Source organism: Budorcas taxicolor, chromosome 11 (assembly GCF_023091745.1).
Source record: "Budorcas taxicolor isolate Tak-1 chromosome 11, Takin1.1, whole genome shotgun sequence".
NCBI classification, from domain to species: domain Eukaryota; kingdom Metazoa; phylum Chordata; class Mammalia; order Artiodactyla; family Bovidae; genus Budorcas; species Budorcas taxicolor.
Window position 1 is genome coordinate 51993814 of NC_068920.1, and position 14030 is coordinate 52007843.

The 14030-nt window shown below is 53.3% G+C and overlaps 2 protein-coding genes across 2 annotated transcripts; both read left to right on the forward strand.

Moving 5' to 3' along the window:
• The first annotated feature begins 696 nt into the window (after positions 1-696).
• Positions 697-3306, forward strand: ZBTB22 (zinc finger and BTB domain containing 22). The gene is made up of 2 exons (XM_052648131.1): positions 697-752; positions 1093-3306. The coding sequence occupies exons 1-2, from the start codon at positions 697-699 to the stop codon at positions 3065-3067; spliced, it is 2031 nt and encodes a 676-aa protein (XP_052504091.1). The 3' UTR covers positions 3068-3306.
• Positions 3307-3899: 593 nt separating this feature from the next.
• Positions 3900-13688, forward strand: TAPBP (TAP binding protein). Its single transcript, XM_052648143.1, has 8 exons — positions 3900-4108; positions 4234-4404; positions 4645-4905; positions 10441-10839; positions 11232-11573; positions 11665-11754; positions 11888-11922; positions 12613-13688. Exons 1-8 carry the CDS (start codon positions 4072-4074, stop codon positions 12622-12624), a joined length of 1347 nt encoding a protein of 448 aa, XP_052504103.1. The 5' UTR covers positions 3900-4071; the 3' UTR covers positions 12625-13688.
• Positions 13689-14030: the final 342 nt, after the last annotated feature.

The following is a 14030-nucleotide window of genomic DNA, read 5'->3' on the forward strand; positions in this document are numbered from 1 at the left end:
TTATCTAGCCAATCCAGGACCAGAGGTGGGGGGCGGGGCTTCAGGAGGACTGTCAGAAGCTGGGCGACCAGGGCGGTTAGACATCGTAAACGCGCTAATGGCCACAGCTCAGGGGCGGAGCCCAAGCAGCGAAGGCCTAGACCCATCGCCAATAGGAAGAGGCAGGCTTACCAAATTAAAGGGGAATGAGAGCTTCGGCCGACCCGAGTCCTGAGTCCTTAGCGGCGTACGAAACGTGGTACCTTTAAGGTGGAATGAAACAGCTGTTTTTTAAAGGAGAAGTGGCCGAGTCGGCCGAGTATTGCCCAGCGGCTCGGGCGGGGTGCCCGCCTGTGCCTTTAAAGCCTGAGGGGCGGGAGGCGGAGCGGAGGCGGAGGGCGGAGGGAGTCGGCGCAAGATGGCGGCGGGAGGGGCCCAGGCTGCGGCTCTGGCCGCCGAGTGAGGGGCGGGGGGGGCCCGGGGGCGCGCGGCCCGGTAAGCGGGGACGCGCGGGGTTGAGGGGCGCCTTCCGGGTGGGAGAGGAGGTCGAAGTACCGCTTGGGGCGGAGCAGAGGGGGGCGGGGTCCTATGTGGGCGGGGGTACTCAGGGGCGGAGCCAAAAGGCCATGGGGCGGGTCTTGAGATGGGCGATTAGGGATAACTGGGGGCAAGGGGCGTGGCTAGCCAGGGGCATGGCCTAAAGGGAAATGGTTTTCGATGCCAGAACCGACCTGTCCCCCCAACCCAAGAAAAGTGTACAAAACCCCAGTAAGGTAAATTTTATTAAGTTGGGGTCTCAGGCAAATGGGAATTTCTGAGGGGAGGCACCCCATTCCCCAGGAGTACCTTATTTCTCTAACCTCCAGAGAGCACTGGATTTGGAGTTAGGACTCCTGCGTTTGTGGGTGCTGCCACTTAGTGGTGTGACCTTGGATAATCTCTTAATCTTTCTGAGCCTCAGTTTTGTCATCTGTCAAATGGGGTTGAGAGGAGTGCCTACCTTATAGTGTCCTTGTAGGGGGTTACCCAGATAATAAATGTGAATGTGTTTTTAAACTGTAAAGGGCTGTGTTATTATGAGATGTTATCATTCGTCTCTCTTTTTCTTTCCAGAGACCCCCCCCCCCGGCCGCCCTCCTCCTTCCCTTGTTCCTGTGGCTGGGGGGGTACCCCTTCCCTCCACACCATGGAGCCATCTCCTCTGTCTCCCAGCGGGGCAGCACTCCCCCTGCCTCTATCACTGGCCCCGCCACCACTGCCCCTGCCTGCAGCGGCGGTGGTACATGTGTCCTTCCCAGAGGTGACCAGTGCCCTCCTGGAGTCTCTCAATCAGCAGCGGCTGCAGGGCCAGCTCTGTGATGTGTCCATCCGGGTGCAGGGACGGGAGTTCCGGGCTCATCGTGCTGTCCTGGCTGCCTCTTCCCCTTACTTCCACGACCAGGTCCTACTCAAGGGCATGACTTCCATCTCGCTGCCCAGCGTCATGGACCCAGGAGCCTTTGAGACTGTCTTGGCTTCAGCTTACACTGGCCGCCTCAGCATGGCCGCTGCTGACATTGTTAACTTCCTCACAGTGGGGTCCGTGCTCCAAATGTGGCACATCGTGGATAAGTGCACTGAACTCCTCCGAGAGGGCCGGGCCTCAGCCACCACCACCACCGTCACAACTGCTGCAGCCACGTCGGTCACTGTCCCCGGTGCTGGGGTGCCTTCCGGGAGTGGGGGCACGGTGGCCCCTGCCACTGTGAGCTCCGTGCGCTCCCATGCCTCCAGCCGGGCCAGTGAGAATCAATCCCCCAGCAGCAGCAACTACTTCAGCCCCCGGGAGTCCACTGATTTCTCATCTTCCTCCCAGGAGGCCTTTGCAGCTTCTGCAGTGGGCAGTGGGGAGCGCCGCACAGGCGGCCCTGTCTTCCCTGCCCCTGTGGTTGGCAGTGGGGGTGCTACCTCTGGCAAGCTGCTGCTGGAGGCAGATGAGCTGTGTGATGACGGTGGGGATGGGAGGGGTGCGGTGGTCCCTGGGGCTGGGCTCCGCCGGCCCACCTATGCACCCCCCAGCATTGTGCCACAGAAACACTGGGTATATGTGAAGCGGGGTGGAAACTGCCCAGCATCGGCACCCCTGGCTCCACAAGACCCAGACCTGGAAGAGGATGAGGAGGAGGAAGACTTGGTGTTGACCTGTGAGGATGACGAAGATGAAGAGCTGGGGGGTGGCTCCAGGGTTTCAGCAGGGGGAGGACCTGAGGCTACCCTTAGCATAAGTGATGTCCGGACCCTGTCTGAGCCTCCGGACAAGGGAGAGGAGCAGGTCAATTTCTGTGAGTCCTCCAATGACTTTGGTCCCTATGAAGGTGGGGGTCCTGGGGCAGGGCTTGATGATTCAGGGGGACCAAGCCCTTCATCCTATGCTCCAGCACACCCTCCAAGGCCCCTGCTCCCACTGGACATGCAGGGCAACCAGATCCTAGTCTTCCCATCCTCTTCATCCTCCTCCTCCTCACAGCCGCCAGGGAGCCAAGCTGAACACGGGGCGGTGACCCTGGGGGGCACACCAGCAGGGGCCCTGGGCGGGCCAGGTGGTACCGGCGGGACCCCTGGAGGGACAGGCAGTGGGGATGGAAATAAGATCTTTTTGTGCCACTGCGGGAAAGCCTTCTCCCACAAGAGCATGCGAGATCGTCATGTGAACATGCACCTCAACCTGCGGCCCTTTGACTGCCCCGTGTGCAACAAAAAGTTCAAGATGAAGCATCACCTGACGGAGCACATGAAGACGCACACAGGTCTCAAGCCCTACGAGTGCAGTGTCTGCGCCAAGAAGTTCATGTGGCGAGACAGCTTCATGCGCCACCGGGGACACTGTGAGCGCCGGCACCACTTAGGCGGCGGGGGCGGGGCTGGACCGGGCCCCGGGGGCGGGCCCAGCGGAGCGGCCTTGCAGCCCAAGAGAGAGTCCCCCGGCGGCGGCGGGGGCAGCGGCGATGAGACGAGTGGGGCCACGCCCCCGTCCAGCCGATGCGTCTGGTCCCCGCTCAGTGTCCACAAGGTGGAAATGGGCTTCAGTGGGGGCGGCGGAGCAAACTGAAGGGGCGGCCCACCGGGGTAGCTTTCCGGGAAGAGAGATTAGGGATCACGAGTCTGGGGCACTGTGGACCCTAGGTGATCTCCCAACTCACTGTCTTCCTGTCTCTATGGACTTGTGTATATATATCCTGGAGGGGGAACCGCGTCGCCCCATGGGCTACCCCATTCCACTCCTCAGCCCCTCCTCCCCAAAGTATCCCTGTAACTCAGCCCTTCCTTCCCTGCAGATGGGTGCACAGAAGCCCCAGCTCCCGAGTAGGGCCCATGTGGGGTGGGGGGTGGGGGTGGGGGTGAGGGGGCTTGTTGAGCATCCAGGAGTCACTGGGTCAAGGGTCAGGTGGTTGTAGTCTGTACCTGAAGTCTGTGTTTGTGTAGTTGTGGGGACCAGGCCTTAGAGCCCCACCCTTTTCCTAGAATATAGCCTGCCCCGCAAAAGGATGTGCCCTTTATTTCTACCCTAATCTCTCCTCCCCCACTTTGGGGGTCCGCAAACTCAATTCTCACTGGGGAGAGAGGGGGATGGAGACAAGGAGGGACTAAGTTGTAGGAGTACAGGTTTTTATTTTAAATCTTATTTTTTCTAAACAGTGATTAAAATATTTATTGGTCATTTCATTTGGCTTCCGGACAACCCCGATGTGTCTGCTTGGGACCCCGCACAGGTGGGGGAAGGTGGAGTAATGGTTCTCAGGGAAGTGGATTCGGGGTTGTGGGGGACAGGCGGGGGCGCCTCGGGTGTGGGAAGGCTCCCGGACTCTGCGGCGCTGGGTAGTCCAGGAGGGCTGGGCGGGACTGAGGTCCCCAGACCGGAACTCCTCAACTGCAGAGGATGTTTGGGAACCCTGCCCGGCGCAGGGGAGGGGGGAAGGCGGGGAGAGAACCTGCCTCCCACGAGCTTTCCCCCAGCCTGAGAGGGGATTTCCTCCGCCCCACCTGCTGGCCTTTGGAGGAAAGTGAAAGCGAAAGGAGGAAGAGGCGGCTTCAGAGCTGAGAAATCCGAGCGCCATGAAGCGCGTGTCCCTGCTCCTCGCTGTGGCTTTGGGTGAGCGACCCCCGTGACTCCTTGCACAGGGAACGGTGGGAGGTGAGCCCCGCCACGTCCGGGGATGGGGGAGGTCGGGTCACCTGAGGTTGGGGCCGTGCCTTCACTCGCGTCCCTCTCCCCAGGCTTGGCGACCGCTGTCTCGGCCAGACCCGCGGTGATTGAGTGCTGGTTCGTGGAGGATGCGGGCGGGGGCAAGTTGGCCAAGAAACCCGCTGCCCTGCTGCTGCGCCAGGGCGCGGAGAGCCCACCTCCTCGACCGGACCTCGCCCCAGAGCGCTACCTCAAAGTTCACGGTGAGTCATCCCTGACTCGCTCCCAACTCTGTTGCCTCCCCCGAACCGCCCCCCCCCCCAGCCCTTCGGGTCTCAGTGACCTCGGGCCTCAGTTTCCCCCAGCTGTAAAGTGAAACGATCCGCCCTCTCAGTCTCTCACGACCGGCTAGTCTGCACCTTTGAAAGTCCCTGGACGCTGCCCTCCCCTCTTCTTTCCTGGCGGAGATTCTACGCCTGCAGCTCCTCTCTCTGCGTTCACAGACCCCGCGGGCACCCTTCAGGCCGCCTTCAGACAGTATCCCCGGGACGCCCCCGCTCCACGCTGCGAAATGAGCCTCTACGTCCCGCTCCCAGCCTCGGCCAAATGGCTCAGCGGCTTGACCCCGGAGCAGAGCTGCCCGCGGGCCCTGGACGGGACTTGGCTCATGGTCAGCATGTTTAGCCCGTTCCTCAGCCTCTCCAGCCTCCTTCGACCACAGTCGGAGCCTCAGCCGGAGCCTGCTCTCATCACCATGGCAACAGGTAGCTATAGAGGGGAATGGGAGATTATTGGGTAGATTGTAAGGGTCCAGATCAGCCGTTAACTCGCTCTGCGGACTTGAGCGAGTCACTTCCCCAGTCGAGTCTCCGTTTCTTTATTTGTAAATCAAGGCAGTTCAGTTAAAATGTCTTTACCGCTTCATCTAGTCCCAACCTAATCTAAAATAAAATGCGGTTTGGGGCGGGGTTTTGGAGAGAGGCGGGGGTTCCGGACACCTGACCTTAAGAATGGAGAAAGAAATGGCAACCCACTCCAGTATTCTTGCCTAGAGAATCCCTTGGACAGAGGAGCCTGGTGGGCTGCCGTCTATGGGGTCGCACAGAGTCGGACACGACTGAAGCGATTTAGCAGCAGCAGCAGACCTTAAGCAACTCGCTAGGCGAGGGGCTTGGGAGGGTCTCAGAAGCAGGAACTTTTGCTCCTTTCCTCCGAGATCTTGCTAGGCGCCCCCACCTTTGCTGTTCACCATGTTAAAAAAACAACAACAACAAAACTGCCTTCACGCCCCACCCACTCCCACATCCGGCGCTGCAACAATCGGCAAAGCGCAGGCTCTTGTGCTCAAGCGCGTGAACCTCACCTGACAGCCTCCTCTTAGGGCTCGTGCTGATGCGTTGACTCTGTGGTCATTGAATGGTGGGCTTGAGTGCATGGAAGGGAAGCGGCGGGGGATCTGGTGGTTCCGGCTGCAAGGACGGACCACTTGCCACATTGTGTAACCCGGTTCGAGGCCCAGGGCTTGGGCACTTTTCGGGTCTTGGGCGCAGGGAGTGGGCGGATAAAGCAAAAGTGGGGAACATGCGACCTGGATTTGGCTTTCTTGGAGCTCTTCTCTGGAGGGTGATGGGAACAGAGTCCTTGGCAATTCTTAAACATTGTGTGATTTTATGGAAAGGATACAGCCTGACCTGCCAGTCAACCCCTACTGAGCCCTACACCCTGCCTTCCCCAGTACCTTCTCCCTGACATTCTCCTCACTGAGAGAGTCACCCGTGGGACTCAGCACCCACTACGCAATCCTCACCTCTGCTTGCATCTCCATTCTTTGTCCCCAGACCTTGCCCAGGGCAGGAACAGAGGCAAACTGCTCCTTGTGGGGATGGCAGTTGTCTCTAGTGGGCAGGAATATTTCCAAGGCTGTTGGTTTCACGGGGTGGGGTAAGAATGTCCCTTTTTCTCTGAATCTGCTTCTCCAGCTGTAAAATGTGGATGGTATTTCCCATCTGCCTTCCCGTTGTTGTGACAAGCGAGACACTTTGTTATTCACTGGTTTAATAAATGTTTATTATCACCAAGAATAAATTGGGGCCCTGTAGTTCTCAGTTCTGTCTGCAAATAAGAATCCTTAAAAATTGCACTCCAGGTGAATTAAATCAGAATCTCTGGGGTGGCCTTGAACACTTCTAAGGGTCACAGAGGTGACCAGGTGTAGAGTCTACTCTCAGAAACGTTCTCATCAGATTTGTCATGGGATAATTGTAGAGTAGAAAGTGACTTGGGCCCTAAAAGAAGTGCAGATAGGGAACCAAGGGCGGTGGCCAGGTGAGAACCTTACTGCAGCTCACTCACCACCGGGGGTGAGAACTAGTTGCTGTGCTCAGTCTTCCTTTTCAAACATTCTTGCTTGATTAGGGATTTAAGAAAATGAAAGCTTTCTTTCTAATGTAAAATTAAAAATAGACTCTTTCCAGGGTCACAGATCAATAATTTTGCTAGTATGGATTTATTTATACTTTATTTCTTAACAAATAAATTACTAAATACTCTAAAATGTTTGTTGACAAATATACTTTCTTAAGTACTTTGTGTGTATAGTATTTCTCATCATTCTTTAAAAATTGTTATAGAAAGTTTCAGTGATACACTAAAGTAGGAGAGGAAAATGAACCCACCATACACCGTATACCTACTTGTACAGTTATTACATTTACCAAATATTTTAATGGGAATAACATTTGTTATTTTTGGCTGTGCTGGGTCTTCGTTGCTGGGCGTGGGCTTTCTTCAGCGGCAGTGTGAGGGCTTCCCATTGTGGCCGTTTCTCTTGTTGCAGAGCGCAGGCTCTACAGTGCAGACTCAGTAGCAGTTATGGCACATGGCTTGTTACTCCAAGGCATGTGGGATCTTCCTGGACCAGGGATTGAACCTGTGCTCCCTGCATTGTAAAGGGGATTCTTAACCACTGGATCACCAGGGAAGCCCTACCAAATTGTTATACCTATCTTCCTCCAATCTTCTGTTCTTTTTTGGAAGTGTTTATAAGTATATTCCATCATATTATTTTACTCATAAGTACTTCAGTAAACATCTCTATTACATAAGGACTTTAACATCCCCCCTGCACACAACAGCATTATACCTAACAAAACAAATAATAATTCCTTAATATGATTTAATTTCCAGCCTATGCTAAATTTTTCCCAATTGTCTCAGTGATGCTATTTTACAGTTGATTTGTTTGAATCAGGATCAAAAAGATGTCTATATTTTCTCTTTGGTTGTTGAATCTGCTTGGGCTGGCATCACAAAATATCGTAGAGTGGGGGCTTAAACAACAGGAATTTATTTTTTCACAGTTCTGGAGGTTAGAAGTCCAAGATTAGTGTGCTAGCATGGCTACTGTCTGCTGAGAACTCTCCACTCGTGGTCACAGACGGCTGCCTTCTGGCTGTGTCCTCACAGGGAGGGAAGAGAGAGAGAGCTTTGCTGTTTCTTCCTCTTCTTATAAGGGCACCAGCTCTATCAGATTAGGGCTTACCTGTGACCTCATTGACTTGTGTCACCTCGTCCACCTCCCTGTCTCCAGTCACCTTGCAGGTTAGGGCTTCAGCATATGAATTGGGGGTTGGGGAAGGCAGAGTCGCAAACATCCAGTCCATAGCAGTTTTGTCTCTTGAGTCTCTCTTATTGTAATTGCCCCATCCCTTTAAATGCTGTTGGCTTGTCATCTGTTCTGTAGATGTCCCCATATTCTATATTTGATCAGTTGTCTCCTCATCCTGTCATTTCCTGTGTTCCTTTTCCCTCCATGCTTCCTATACATTGATAGTTAGAGCTAGAGGCTTGATTAGATTTGGGTTTCATTTTTTTCAGTAATACCCTATAATAGTTGTTATCATTCACTTTTAACAAAAAAGCATAGACCTATGTAATACAAACTGTGAAACAGTAGAAATTTCCTTACTAACAGGTTCTGGCCCTGTTATGTTTACATTTATATTTTTACAGAGTCCAGGTTGTGGAATGCAGGTCTAAAATTGCTTCAATTACTCATATTAAAGAGCACTGTTAGCTTAAGATTTGTTTATAAATTCTACAGATTGATTCATACAATTCAAAAGTGTGTTTCTGGATTTAAATAAACTAAATGAAATTGCTTACTTTTTTTTACTCTCTTGAACAAAAACAGTCCTATGAGGTTCAGAGAAGTTTTAACTTTGTAGGCCCTAGAAGCTAGGATTAAAAGTTACATAAAAGTAGGGAATTCCCTGGTGATCTAGTGGTTAGAACTCTGCTATGCTTTTACTGCCAAGGGCTCCAGTTCAATCTCTGGTTGTAGAACTAAGATTCTGCAAGCCAAGTGGCACAGCCAAAAAACAAAAATAATCACAAGAGGAAAAAAAAAATTACTTCCACTTGGAAAACCTAGACATTTCTGGCAGTTGAACAAAGCAAAGAAAAGCCCAGTGACAACAGATTTTCTACTGGTCTTAGAAAGGGCTTCTCCGTGGCTGGTTCTTAGGGTGCAAACGAAGTCCAGAAAGGTAGGTTGGGGGCTAGATTACCAAGTTCCTTGAAAGCTGGGGTTTATAAGTGATAGTGAATCATCAGAAGTTTCGTGTGTATGTGTATGTATGTGTGTGCCATTTTTCCAAAAGCCTGTTGTTTTACATGATTCCTACAAAAGGTAGGCAAGGATCAGTCATTGGACTACTGGGAAAAATAGATTAAGTCATTTTTCCAAGATACCCTGCAAATCCTTCACCATGATGATGACAGTAATGAAAGTAGTAACAGCTAAGCATTTTCTATACACCAGCTCCTATTCTAAAGCACTTTATAGGCATAATCTTATTTATTCCTCTGAATAACCATAAGAACTAGGTACTGATGTTATCCCCATGTCACAGATGAAGAAATATGAGACAGAGCAGTTAGGTAACTTGTCCAGGGACACACAATTTGTAAGAAGCAAGGCTAGGGATTGAACCTGGGCCCTCTAGCTCCAGCCTCTGCTTTTAGTTGCTAGGTTCCTAGGTAACTGGGATTTTTAAACAGGCAAGTGCCCAGGTCAGACTTGCAGCCATGTTATTTGGTTATAGTGTGGAGGATGAAATGAGGGAGAGCGAGATCTGAGAGGAGGCTGCTGTAACTGCCCAAATGTATATCGATGAGCACTTGAGTCGGAAACAAATGTAACATCTATCTGGGAGACAGAGTTAGGGCCTGGTGGGGATGGCACATAGCATGTTGTGTTTGGCGATCTGTCTTTCTTATCAGACTGTACAGTTTGAGGGCAGGGGGCTGCCTGTCTTGTTCACCACTCTCATCAACTTTGAACATCCTAGGTGCTCAATCAATATTAGTCGAATGAATGAATTAGAAGGAATCTTAGGGATTGCAGATGTTTTGCCTTTAGTGCCTGGGGGCTGGTGGTGATCATTTAAGGCAGGGAAGACCAGCACTGGAGCTGGCCAGGAGATGTTCTAGAGATGCTGTTCAGCTGGGACATGTTATGTTTGTCTGGCAGATGACTGGCTGTAATCACAGCAAACACTTGTGTAGCTGTACTGCGTTCCAGGCACTATGCTAAGCAGCTTTTATATATAGGTGTCTTTGTTATCCAGATCAGTAGCAGATATGAATTGACTTACCCTTCACTGCTCCAACTCCTTGGGATGAGTGCTAGCATCATCATTATCCTTATTTAGGAGAACAGGAGACTGAAGAGTAAGCTAACTGGCCCAAGGCCATATAACAGCTGCTGAGTTGGGACTGATCAGGGCAATCAGGCTCCAGGCACTTAACCAGCCCATACTTGCCTCAGCAGAGCCCAGAGGTCTGTGTTCAGCTTTAGTCTAGAGCCAGAACCTTCCAGAGTCAGTCAGTACTCTGTAGCACCATAGGACTGACAGTCATGAGTCATCACTGTCTTCACCAGCAAACCAAGGAAGGCCTGGCTCCTCAAGGGTGGATGTGGAGACTGGTGGGCTGGTTCAGGTTGTGTCACAAGTACCCTCAGATCCCTCATCCCCTGGGCTGGTGCAGTATGGGCTGTGTGTTCCGAGCAGCCTTTAGAGGCTGCCCTTATTCACCTTGAGACCTCTCTGCTCACTCTGAGTTACAGTGGGTCCCACACAGTCCCAAGGCAAAGGGGATTTGCAGGGAGGGCTGGGAGATGGTGAGTGTCCAAGGAAGTGTCCTTAAGAGTTAACTCCTTCCCGTAACCCAATTTCTCTATTTTTTTCTCTTTCTTTCTCTTCCCTTTCTGACCCTTCTTTCCCCACCATCCCCAGCTGTCCTAACTGTCTTCACTCACACCCCCACCCCTCGCATCCGAATAGGACAAGATGCCTTGCTGGACTTGAGCTTTGCCTACGTGCCCCTCACCCCCAAGGCTGCTACTTCTCTGGCCCCAGGTCCCCCTCCCTTTGGGCTGGAGTGGCGACGCCAGCACCTGGGTAAGGGGCACCTGCTGCTTGCTGTGACTCCTGGACTGAATGGGCAGGTGCCAGCTGCCCGAGAGGGGGCAGTGGCATTTGCTGCTTGGGATGACGATGAGCCCTGGGGGCCATGGACCGGTAATGGGACCTTCTGGCTGCCTGCAGTTAAGCCCTCTCAGGAGGGTACCTATCTGGCTACTGTTCACCTGCCATACCTGCAAGGGCAGATCACCCTGGAGCTTGCTGTACAGAGTGAGTGAGGATATGGGATTCTCATGGGTAGACGATGGTCTCTAGGATTGTAGGGTCTCCATGATGGGAGGATAGTGGAGAAAAGGGTGGTGGGTGAATATGGGGAGATAGACTGGGATCCCTGGGAGTCAGAGCGGCAATGGGTAAAGGGATCCTAGGGATCTAAGGGGCTTTGGGATGGAGGTTCCCAAATCTGAAGAAGGGGTCCCTGAAGCTGGGGACATGGCATGGAGATTCCTGCGAAACACCAATGGGGAGATGGTGGGCTCCCCAACCTGGGAGGAAACCCCTAAACCCCTCTCAGTACTGGGGAGCCAGAGGGCACACAGAGGGCCTCTGAGGGAGCACTTTGTAGATCAATTCCTCATGTTCCTTTCTTCCTCTCTTCCCAGAACCCCCAAAGGTGGCCCTGACACCAGCGCCTCTTGTATGGGCTGCTCCTGGGGAGGCGCCCCCAGAGCTGCTCTGCCTCGTGTCCCACTTCTACCCCTCGCAGGGCCTGGAGGTGGAGTGGGAGCTTCGGGGTGGCCCAGAGGGTCGCTTTCACAAGGCTGAGGGCCAGAGGTGGCTCTCGGCCCTGAGACATCACTCAGATGGCTCTGTAAGCCTCTCTGCACACCTGCAGCCACCCCCGGTCACCAGTGAGCAGCATGGGGCCCGCTATGCCTGCCGGGTCCACCACCCCAGCCTGCCCACCCTGGGGCGCAGCGCTGAAGTCACTCTGCAGGTGGCTGGTAAGAGCCTGGTGGATGGAGAAATGGGGTGGTGCTGGGGGGGTGTGCCTGGGAATTTCAGACTCACTCTCTTGCCCCTTCTGCCTGCCAGGTCTCTCTGGGCCCTCTCTGGAGGACGGCATCGGCCTGTTCCTGTCTGCCTTTCTCCTCCTTGGGCTCCTCAAGGCACTGAGCTGGGCCGGTGAGTGTGAGCCCCACCCAAACTGGGACCCCTGAGAAGCAAGACATCATCTGCCTCCTCCTAAAGAAGTCTGACACTCATCCCTCTGCCCTACTGCTCCCCCATCCCATCTCTTCTCAATCTCTCTCCACAGCTGCCTACCTGGCCACACAGAATCCAACGGAAAAGGTAACAACACTCCACTTTCCTTTAATTTTCCCTTCTCATTTTATCCCCTTTCGCCAACTCCTCACCCAAGAGGGCGGCTGCTGGCCTGGTGGGCAGAATCCAGCCTTGGAATTCACACAGACCTGCCTTAAATCCTGCCACCTCAAACAGGCTACACCTGTTTCCTTGGATGTAAGGGGGGAAAAATGACTTAGGCAGTGATATCCTATAGAAATATATCACAAGGCACATCTGTAAAGTTAAATACATAGTCTAGGGACTGCATTAAAAAGGTAAAAGATATCTTATATATCCAAAATGTTGGCACGGCAACATGTCATCAGTACAAGAAATTATAGTGTTTCCTCCATCCTGAGTCTTCAAAAACAGTGGTTTATTTTAAACTTCAGTTTGGACTAGCCACATTTCAAATGCTCAACAGACACAAGTGAGTGGTGGCTACCGTACTGGTCAGCAGAGCCTCAGAGGGCTGTTGGAAGGATTTAAGGAGATAGGGCATCTCCTTTGAAAAATGCAGGAGCGAAAGCACTTGTGCAGCATCTGCCAGGCTTAAAATACCCAGAAAATGTTACCCTCCTCCTGCTGCCACCTCTGTGCCCACGACGTCTACTTGTCTCTGGACTGACCATGAGCACCTCGCCCTGCTTTCTAATACCCTGAATCCCTCACCTCCTTTTATTTCTCTTCCAGAAACTAGAGTGAGGCCAGCTCAGCACCATCCTGGGGAAGCCACCATCCTCTCCGGTCTAAGCTACTGTAATAACTCCCCAAACTGTATGCCCTCTGTTCCTGCTCCCTCCAGTCTCTCTCCACTGAGCCACTGGAATGCCTCCTGAAAAGACACAAGGCATTCACCTCCTTAGGACTCTAGAGCAGCGGTTCTCAAAATTTTTGGTCTCAGGATCTCTTAAAAATTATTAAGGACTCTATAAAGCTTTCACTTATGTAGATTATAAGCCACAGATACTTACTGTACTGTTCTCAAAACTGAGAACAATACACAGGAAGACACATGCACACGTTCCATTAGCTGTGGGGACGATGTCAGCACACGTCATGTAGCTTCAGGAAAACGCCAGTGTAGGTTCTTTAGTGAACCGAGAGTGAAAAGGCAAGTACCAGTTTAGGATTGTTATGAACATAGGCGAAACCTCAAGTAGCCCTTGAAGTAGTCTCAGGGACCTCTGGGACAGGAACCGGTGCTCTAAAGGCCAAATCCTTTCTTTCCTGCCCTGACTCAGTGCATCCCTGCGCTCCAGCCACTGCTCACCTTTTCAAGCCCGCTTAGCGCTCTCCTGCCCTCCTCCCGATGCTCATTACACCTAAAGCTGACCCTTTTCTCCAATGGCCTCCCACTCCCTCTGGGTCCCAGAGCGTTGTTCTCTCTGCCTGGGCTACAGACCAGGTCAGCCTCGCCCCCTCAGACCGCCGCGTGTCCCTCTAGTGCGGTTCACCACGGTTGTATTTAAGTGATTGTGCGAGTCGTTGTTAAAAGCCTGCCTCCCTGCCCGGACTGTTGGCTCCTCGAAGGCTGGGACGACCCTGTCCTTTCCCTGCGGTGTCTCCCGCGCCTGCACCAGGGCCCGCTGGAGGGCGCTCAATTTAAGAAGTTAGCCTTTTTTCGTCCGAAAGATTAAAATATGTGTTGAATCAAATGAACTACTGGAAGAAGGAAGCAGCGGCTCGGCTGAGGGGGACCTTCGAGGGCCAGGTCGGTCGGACGCAGGGTGCGGGTCTAATCGTGTGGGAATAAACTCGTTCCAGTGTTTTCAAAGGGACGTCTCAGTTCTACCTCAGGGACCCTCTTTCCAGGCGCTGACACTTACACTCACGCGTGGTTCCTTCTCACGGCCCTGCCTCTAACGCCTTGGCGGCACCCGATGCCCCTTTGGAAGGGACTGAAGCCGGGCGCCACCCACGGCCGACAGCGTGCCCTCAAGCCGCGGGCATTCGCGGGTGACCAAGGCAGCAGAGAGGCCTGCCTCGGCGCCGGAAACAGCCCCCGGCGCGCGCTCTGGGGCCGGAAGTGGCGGCTTCCTGCCCCGCCCACTCCCGAGCCGGTGGGAGCCCCGGGCTCCCCGGAAAACCCGGAACGGATTTTGGTCCGC

What these genes read in the sequence shown, in the direction of transcription:
- ZBTB22 (XM_052648131.1), top strand. Translation starts at nt 697, where the DNA reads ATGCCAGAACCGACCTGTCCCCCCAACCCAAGAAAAGTGTACAAAACC. An exon ending in GTGTACAAAACCCCAGTAAG is followed by an intron (nt 753 to 1,092) that starts GTAAATTTTATT and finishes TTTTCTTTCCAG; the next exon opens with AGACCCCCCCCCCCGGCCGC.
- TAPBP (XM_052648143.1), top strand. Translation starts at nt 4,072, where the DNA reads ATGAAGCGCGTGTCCCTGCTCCTCGCTGTGGCTTTGG. An exon ending in GCTCCTCGCTGTGGCTTTGG is followed by an intron (nt 4,109 to 4,233) that starts GTGAGCGACCCC and finishes CCCTCTCCCCAG; the next exon opens with GCTTGGCGACCGCTGTCTCG. An exon ending in CAAGGCACTGAGCTGGGCCG is followed by an intron (nt 11,755 to 11,887) that starts GTGAGTGTGAGC and finishes CTCTCTCCACAG; the next exon opens with CTGCCTACCTGGCCACACAG.